At 29.6% G+C, this 9,771-nt stretch overlaps 1 protein-coding gene across 1 annotated transcript in view; it reads left to right on the forward strand.

Moving 5' to 3' along the window:
- LOC105621608 (protein 60A) overlaps nucleotides 1–3,846 on the forward strand; it is a 16,118-nt gene extending 12,272 nt beyond the window's left edge. Inside the window, exons 4-6 of the mRNA XM_012203077.1 lie at nucleotides 1,953–2,141; nucleotides 3,318–3,391; nucleotides 3,586–3,846. Of these exons, the coding sequence (XP_012058467.1) occupies nucleotides 1,953–2,141; nucleotides 3,318–3,391; nucleotides 3,586–3,846 (524 nt within the window). The remainder of the gene's footprint in view (nucleotides 1–1,952; nucleotides 2,142–3,317; nucleotides 3,392–3,585) is intronic.
- The last annotated feature ends 5,925 nt before the right edge of the window (nucleotides 3,847–9,771 follow it).

The following is a 9,771-nucleotide window of genomic DNA, read 5'->3' on the forward strand; positions in this document are numbered from 1 at the left end:
ATATATATATATATATATATATATATATATATATATATATATATATATATATATAGAACATATTGACTTTGAGATCTAAATTAACAATTAATTTTTGTCTTGGTCTAATAGCTTAGGACGCTCGTACAGAATACAAGAGACCCGGGTTCAAGTCCCCGGCCGAAGTAATATTTTTTGCAATAAATTTATTAACAGTTTCAACATCTTTATGCTTGATGGCATCAAATTATTAAATTACTTGTCATTTAATTCGCGATTACTCGAGTTTTAATTGCGTTTATAATCCCGAAAAATAATTCGGCGCGCAGTTCTAAAAAGACTATAATATGATATATATGTAAGTACATATATACTGTATATAGTAATTCAAGATTTAATTATTTAAAGTAATGAAGATTCATCTTCGATCGGTATAGGCATTTTAATTTCTAATTCGTATTGGTTGTACAAAATAAGGTTCTTATTATTATTTCCATACTATGCTCAATTATGGTGAAAAAAAAAAAATTAAATTAAAAAATATAAATATACGAATATGCGATTACAAAATAATATGACGTTATAGAGGGTTAATACATTAATAATAGATTATCGCACCGGTAACAACCGCTTGAAGGAAACGTGTTGTCGATGTTAGAACGAATGAGAAGGATGATAAAATGACTTGACACAGAACTTGAATACGTCGCCTCGAAGAGGCACGCACAGCATGCGAGCACCATTCTCGCCGCGAGCCGGCGCATTCCTCGAGAGCGGCGCAAAGTGCAACAACTGCGGCGGTAGGTGTCTGCCAGTGTCCGCTGCAATCACGGCAAATGCACATTCCTGCCGGTCAATTTACTAGCTTTCTCGGACTCGCGCACACTCGAAATACACGGTATCGTGTGGGGCCTGTGATATCCTGCCGGGCGCGAGTGCTCGCTGCTTGGGATCATTTACATACGATCGCTCGTCGCGACGAGATCTCTCTCCTAGTCGTCGACTCGCATTCCCGATCTGACCGCGATGGCTAGATCCCGATCGGTGAAATTTATCACGGGGCTTATCTCCCTCTTTCAAGATTTTATTTATCGAGAGGAAATAAGCTTGCGAACGGGACCGTATGGTGGAACCGGGCGCGATAACTTTCTAACATGCACGATCGGATCGGGTTATTAGCGAAATTAATTATAATGAAAAAGAGTTTCCAGATTTCGATTGTGAAATTGAATAGATGCGTAAACATCGTTTGATCCGTTTAAACCGATACGAATTTCGTGAGTACATCCGAACTTCACGCAGACCTGGGTAGCGATCATTTAACTTTTTCACTAGAACGGAAACGTGAAAAGTGTAAATTTTTATCTATGTTCGTACATATACATACATACGAAGACTTTTCACTTTTCACATTTTTGTGCTAGGGAAAAAGTTACATGATCGCTACCCTGGAATTTTCCAGAGTAATTAAAACGTCTAAACGCGTTGGAAGTGAATGTCTAGCTTGGCTCGACTTTACACCGAGATTCTTAAGCGTTCAATATTCATGAAGGTTGACTATTAATAATCCTGAGATCCGCGTGCGCGCAGGCCATTCTAATAAACACATATACCTGATACTTACGGAATAAAGATTCGAAATATGTGAGCAAGAGTCTTCTGTTTTCGCAAAACATGACTTTTGCAGAACGCCTCTAATGCATCAAGAGTGCATCGATATTTGTAACGACTTCCAACATATTCTTCTCTTTCTATTCTCTATTGTTTCTCTTCTTCTATTTGATATATGTTCGTTTCGTATATCATCATTATTTTATTCTTCTATATTATTTAATCATATCTCTATACTATATACTTTCAAGAAAAATATTCCTAAAGAAAAATAAGTTACTAGCTCTTGCTATTAACTTAAGAATCACTTAAGAATCAGTTAGTGATTTCATTCATTTATTTCTTCAATTGATATATTATAGCGCATGAAGTGAGACCAGAGGATATTGGAATTATGGGATTCCGGGGTGATCCAGACAAGCAACCCTTCATAGTGGGCTATTTTAAGAGTTCAGGCATAAGGGAATCCAAGGTCCGACAGAAGCGCGATGCCAAGAGGAAGAAGAAGAGTGAGGCCACCAGTTGGGATTATCGGAATAATCCTTACACTGGTAAATTTGCATATGGAATATTGCAATCCTAATTTAATTTATAATATAATAAATATGATAATAATAGTAAGATTGATGTAATAGTATAATTTACACGTATTTAGATTTATATATAATTTTCATACACAAAAAATATGTATATAGTATATAGTATATATAGTATATAAGTATATATAGTATATATAGTATATAGTATTTGTATATTCAGGTTGAGAAAAAATACCAGGACTTCGAAATATTTCGAAAAAATATAAGTTTTATAGAAAACTTCAGATAAAAGTTGTAGAGTTTAAAATGATTGATTTAATGATTCTGTTAATTTAACGTGTTATCGTCAAAGTAAGAACAAAGTTATCTTGAATTTTTTTAATGATACTCCTTGTTTTTTTTATTGCACATTTTTATAACTCTTCTTCAAACCTTTTCAGAGCACCATAATTTTATCTTTATTTTAAATAAACATTTTTGAAGTTATCGAGTTTTTTTATAGTAAAATTATGAAAATAAGATCGGAAGATAATCCAGCTTACAAAGCAAAATCGAAAGATGATTCCAAGAAACAATTTGACGTCCTTGGACGTCTGAAATACGTCTACAAAAATCTCGTTTAGATGTCTAAATAATCCTTATTATAGTACTTTAAAAAGATTTGAAGAAGGGCTATAAAAAAGAATATGCAATAAGAAATAGAAGATTTCATTAAAAAAATTCAAACTAATTTTTTCCTGATCTTGACAACGCCATTTAAGCAGCGAATATATCTATTTATTGATAGGATCAATAAATAGATCTTTTTAAACCTTATTTTTACCTGAAACAATCAATTCTTCTTTAAAATTTATCAATAAGAAATAGAAATAATAGCCATAACGGTCAAAGCTAGATTTTTAATATTTAAATAATTCATGTAAAAATTTTTCGAGATATTTTGAGATTTTGGTACTCTCTCTTTTTTTATTTATCTTTTCTCTATATTAAATTTCATAAATAAAAAAGATATAGGTATACATATATATCGGGTCATCCGGAAAGTTCGTGCCGCAAAAGATTTAAATTTAATAAATGAAATTAAAAATTTAAATCTTCTGCATTTCAATTTTCTTTCAAAATCGGCACGAATTTTCCGGACGATCCAATATATATATGTGTAGAGTGATAAAAGATATGTTTTCGCAGATCCTGGAGCACAGTATTCACGAACCTGCAAAATACAAACATTATATGTCAGCTTCCGCGATTTGCAGTGGCAGGTGAGCTATTAATTAGCATATCTTTTAAAACTCTGGTTCCTCACGGCGCACTGCGATGTGATGATGGCTATGTCGGATTACGATATCATAGGCAAGGAATCGTACGTTTTTTACGAATCCGATGTGTGCGGTGAGGAATCAGACGTCATAAATTTACATGTGCATTATTTCTTACAATTTATTTTCTTGCATAGGATTGGATTATTGCGCCGGATGGGTACGATGCATATTATTGTAGCGGGGAATGCAACTTCCCATTGAACGCTCATATGAACGCAACTAACCACGCAATAGTTCAAACTCTAGTGCATTTGGTGAGCCCGGGCAAGGTACCCAAGCCATGCTGCGCACCCACCAAACTTTCAGCCATTTCTGTCTTGTATTTCTTGGACGAGAGCAATGTCATCTTGAAGAAATATAAAAACATGGTTGTTAAGAGTTGCGGCTGCCATTAGATTTTTCTTTCCCAGCCAATTGATAGAATTGAAAAACAACACTCATTGTTGCAGATGCCAACTAAACTAGATGATAATTTCATAATCAAATGAACAATATTTCCTCATTGCTTTCGGTTTTTATTATTCAGATGCGGTCTTTGAGCCATTTAAAAGTATAAAGACATGTGAGACTGCTCTAAAAAAGAATTAAAATATGAGATTGCTCCAAAAAAGAATAATGAATATTGACGAATATTATAAAAAATATTATTTTGTGTTGGGCATAATTTTATCATTTTTATACAAATTAAATTGCATGTATATAGGATGTCTCATTAAGATCGTAATAACACTTAAGAATAGGTTATTGAGATCATTTTGAGACAAAAGTTCTAATATCACAATTTTCGAGGCTGTAATAAATAATTTATGTTAGATATTTAAGTTGCAAATATGTGTTGTAAGTATTTAAAATTAGTGAACCAAGTTATTTAAAATTGTACGTTCAAATGTGACACAATTTACAGTGTTAAAACGAAAGTCGACTGTCCATTTCATCAAGATATTGTTATGTGGATACGTGTAAAAATAATGTATTTCAAGACTAATAAATAATTCGCGCTCAATAATCTTGAACTGAAAATTGTAAGATTTACGTAAAAATATTATTAAACACCAAAATATGCTTCAACAAATATCAACATGGTGTCCAGCAGTCCTTGAATAGTTTTGGAATTATACTGAAGTTTTATGTGTTCTGAAAAATTCTTGGAAAATCCCTGAAATTTCAGGGCTAGCCTTTAGTATTCTTTCATTCTAAAAACGTTAGAGCGTGAAAAAAAGAAATAATAAAAAGAAAAGTTATATTTGGGCATAAATCCTTGTTTAAAAGTGCTATCTTTTTTAAAAAGTTATCAATAGAAAACTTGAGTTTATCTAAAATAGAACATAGTAAAAGTCGTTTGTTGACGGAACGTTCGTTTGATTATTTATAAGGCAATAAATAGTATTGTTTCCAATTTATTAGCGTTTTAATTTCATTTGTATAGAATCCTAACTTGAATACAAAGCGTATAATATTGCACGAATCGTTGAAAATTAATTAAATAATGAAAATGAATTGATGAATAAATCCTGGGAAAACCAGGATTTTTACATAAAAATGTCCTGGAATTATCCCTGAACTAATCAGATTTTACTGGACATCATGATTGAACATTTCTCGAATTTCACTTATTATTGTTTATTTATACGTCAGCTGAAAAAAATGTTTTCAAAAAATATACTATTTTTATTTTTTTTTGTGATAAGTATTATCATGTCTCAATAATCGAATTGATAAAATGTCCGTCATGGAACGAAGGAATTTCAGATTTGAATCATGATTGGGATGATATTTTTCATCATAAATTTTTTATAGTGTTTTGACAATACTCACTAGCATCAGTTATTAAATTGCTTATTAATTTCCGGTAAAAAAATTTGCATACATAATTATATAGAACTATATAAAATTATATAAAATTATAATTATATAAAATTACATAAAAATATATATAATTAAGTTCAATTCATTTTATATATATAGTTATATACAATTTTATATAACATCATCGAACCTTTATATATAATTATGTATAAATTCCTTATATTATGTGTATATTTATATATAAATATACATAATGATTCATATATTTTCATATATATTTATACATAATTTATTATAGTTCATATAATTTCATATAATTATATATAATTAGAAGTAAGTATATGTCTGTATCATGAGATGGACGTGCCGCTTATAACAAGAAAATGATCAGGAATCTTATAAGAAGATATATGTAAATCGAAATAGCGATTCTTCTGGAGGTTCTCAAATTTTTCTTTTAGAATGTGCCTCTAAAAATTTTTTAATTATTATTTTTTTTAGTGTATTTTAAAATGTGATGCTCATCAATAATATTTTAGCAATAAAATTTCTTTAGCAATAAATTTTCTGTACATTATTTATCATTTTTACAATAGCAATGTAATTATGTATAATATTATATATATAATTTGTATCATTTATATGTGAACATATTTCATATATTTTGTATAATTACACACAATCATTTATACGTAAAAAATTGTGATAAATATTAAGAAAAGGGAAGCCATTTCCAATGATATTGATTTTCACATATGTTGTCTGAGTGACCTCCAAGAAGTTTTAGTTGGCAGTCGATACTCGTTAAAAAGTCATTAACAAAAAGATTTAAAAAAGATTTTATTTCTGCTTCATATTTGAGCGTGCAAACCTTTGGTGACCTGATTCGTTAATGTTAAATACTTATAACTCAAACTTATTATAGCCTCAATATTAGAATTCTCTTAAAATAATTTCAGAAATAATTTCAGAAATTTTCCTTTAAGCGTTATTACGTTTTTATTAATCATCTTATATGCATGATTTTATTTCATTAATAAGAATTAGTCATAAGGGTTTTAGTATCTAGAATGATCGAATCAGTCAGATAAATTTTAAAGTAACTAAGACATGCGAGATAATAAAATTCAAATAATAAAATCAAATTTTGATTTAACAATTTTTTAAAGATGTGTTTGAGATTTACATCAGTTTTACATCAATTCAAATCGATAATAAGCGCTACTTCATAGTTTTTTTCATCGCAGGTACAATCGAATGTCCGCATTATGAAATCATTAAAAAAATAATTATTAAATGGTATTCTTGAAGCTTCCTATCAATTTTATTTTAATAGCACAAAAATTATCATAACACGTTTTTTCTCTCGTTTCCTTTCTAACGTAGTTATCACATAGCAAACATGAGTACTAAGAGAGCAGCGCAAGAGAAGAATATCACTTTTCGAATAATCAGCTAATTCACTATACGATAACATATTTTACTATATGGATATTCAATCGTAATTATGAGTTTATAGATGTGAAACTTTATAAATACAGAAATAATATAAAGGAAATATAAAGGAAAGGAACTGTAAAAAGATTTGAAGATGGATAAATCGATTTAATTCTTGACAGAAAATCAGTACTCCCTTGATGGTACCAACGATTACCAAATAATTTTTGTATTTATAGCATAAGTTGTAAGTGCGTATTACACATAAACATGTATAAAAGTGAACTATAATATATACTTATGTTAATTTGTAAGTTTTGTATATCGTCATTGTAAATACACTCTTGTATATACTTTCTATGTTTCTGTACTTCATATTTTATGCATAAATACAAATAAATTTTAGAAATATAGGGATTAAAATTTCTCATTCAGTATTGGCAGTGATTATTGAATGGCAACTTAAAAATAGAAAATACAAAATAGATCTTTCTTTATTTGAGAAAGGTAGTTTAGGTATATTGTTCGTTACTTTTTCAAAATATTATGGTCGACGAAGAATATGAAAGTTCCATTCAGAACCAAACTTTCACATCGGTTATTTTATCATCTCCAAGAAAAGCAAAGGTACAAATTATGAATGGGAATTTGCTTTTTATAAATTTTTTTCCTATATCAGTCAGTATTATATATATCATATTTTATACTAATTGCACTGCTTTTGTTGCCTATATTATTAAATAAATATTATTATTGAATGTGTTATAAATCAGTAAATAAACAAATAAATAAAATACATAAGACATATTTCCGCTTTTATCTCGTGTAGTAAATTCCATTATAGCTTCTTCGAACAGACATTTCATCACGTTTTTATACTTAAAGTCCTGACACTCACGTAAGTCCCGTTATTAATGCCGTGTTAGAAAAAATTCTATAATGACAATACTAATTAGTCATCATGCGATGCTCTAAATTCGTATTAAGGATCCTGTTTTCTTCACAGTAATCATATGAAATTCTGACGTCAAAAATGTGACTCCTCTTCTTGCAACATAAGTCAAAATAATTTTATCATATACGTCATTCTCTATATAAATAAAATATACTAATCACAATAATAGTACAACTTTATTGAATGAAACGGTCAATATTCAATAATGGAAGCGGACATAACAAAAGTAAAATACTGGCTGCATCACCCGCAATAAATCAAGTGGCAATCTATAGTCATCTTTTCCATACAATCATAATATCCATTTATATCTTAAGATGTGATGTAATGGGTACATTTTGAGAGGAAAATACAAGCTTATATATAGTTGTAACATGGGATATGTGGTGGTAATAATTAAAGTCTCGTTGTTAGCAAAATAAAGTTTGACAATTTATTTAATAGCGCGTCTAACTTGAATTATCTACGTGTTGTGATCTTGCGTCTTCTCAAGATCCATTCCTCTGCTTTATCTTTGTCGAGATCGTTCTTATATAAACATATCTTCTTTCGAAATGTGATTGTTAGTCTGATACATATCTAAATATTATTGTTAAATTATTGAGAAAACAAAAATAGGCCGAAGTTACTATCTATACCTACAGAAATATAGAAATATAGAAAAAATATAACAGGATAGAAAAGATATTTATGCTGACCCAGAAATAAGAAAGAACGAAAGAAATAAGTTACTCGTTTAGAAAACTGGCTATTGTATTCCGTACTGATCCTATCATATGTATGTACAATATGTATGCGTCGTATGTATTATGTATTCCGAATAACTGACTCGAACCTTTTGTCTCACGTTACGATTATTTATAGCTTTCTCGAATATTAATCTTCTTATTACTCCAAATTACTGCTTTCTATATGTGTAAGATTGTAGCGAAGTATAATCGTCACAATGGTATTCAAACGACCAGGATGCGTATAAATATATAAGTCAAGAATTGTGACTGAGGATTTAAGAGATAAAAGAACATTCTGAAGTAGATATTAAAAGCAGGAAAGTGGGAAAATATATTTTCTCATCTTTCTTATGTTCTTTTATCTCCTATAGAATAGGACAGCTTGTAATTAGAAGCGAAAATTTTAAGAGATTTAAATGTAATCCATTTGTTATTGACCAATTAGCCAATTATTGACCAATTTGTTGAAGGTGATTATTTAATATGGTTGTGACAAAAGACTTTGAAAAATTTGAAGAATATGAAGAAAAGGACGTCTACATATAAAAAGCTTGGAAATAATAGCCAGAAGTAATGGAATAAATCGGCAACAAAAAGGTTGAAAAATAAAGGCTGCTTTTTGTATCAAGAATTGAACCTTAAGATCTTAAAAGATGTATCGTTCTGTAATGCACAATGCGTAATTTTTAATGGTTGACTTGAAATATTTGATATTGAAGAAAAGCTAGGAGAAGGATTATGAACAAAAACCTTTTGTTGAGATTGATTTGTAAAGAATAAAGAACGAGGAAGCAATAGAAAGGAATTCATAATGATGCAATTTTTGATAATCAACAGTTCATAATTTATTGAATTGAAAGCTTTAGGAAGATTTAAGGCTGTAAGTGCTGACACACAATGAGCCATTATCAAAAGAGCATAATACGATCTACTAAATGAAGAAGAGTTATAATATACTGTACTGAGAAATGTTTACGAAAACCAGACTGGCATTCGGGAATTATATACGAGTATGTTATATGTACATGTTATTTATGTATTATATATATATTATTTTTATATGTTATTTTGTTTAGAGAAAGTTTACATTAGATTTTTAAAATGTTGTATAAACTATATTTTACAAACCAAAACAAAGAGTTTATAATATACTCGGTATTTCATAGAATTAATAACTGATAGTAAGAAAACTACAGATGATAACAATAATTAGATACAATTACGTTCATTACTACCGCACGCTTATTAGATGACCGCTGGTTAGTCATGGGATTTCCAAGTTGATGTATTTGAATATGTGTATGTGGTGTGTGTTGTGTGTGTGTGTGTGTATGTGTGTGTGTGTGTGTGTGTGTGTGTGTGTGTGTGTGTGTGTGTGTGTGTGTGTGTGT

The sequence above is a fragment of the Atta cephalotes genome (genome assembly GCF_000143395.1).
Source record: "Atta cephalotes unplaced genomic scaffold scaffold00035, whole genome shotgun sequence".
NCBI lineage: Eukaryota > Metazoa > Arthropoda > Insecta > Hymenoptera > Formicidae > Atta > Atta cephalotes.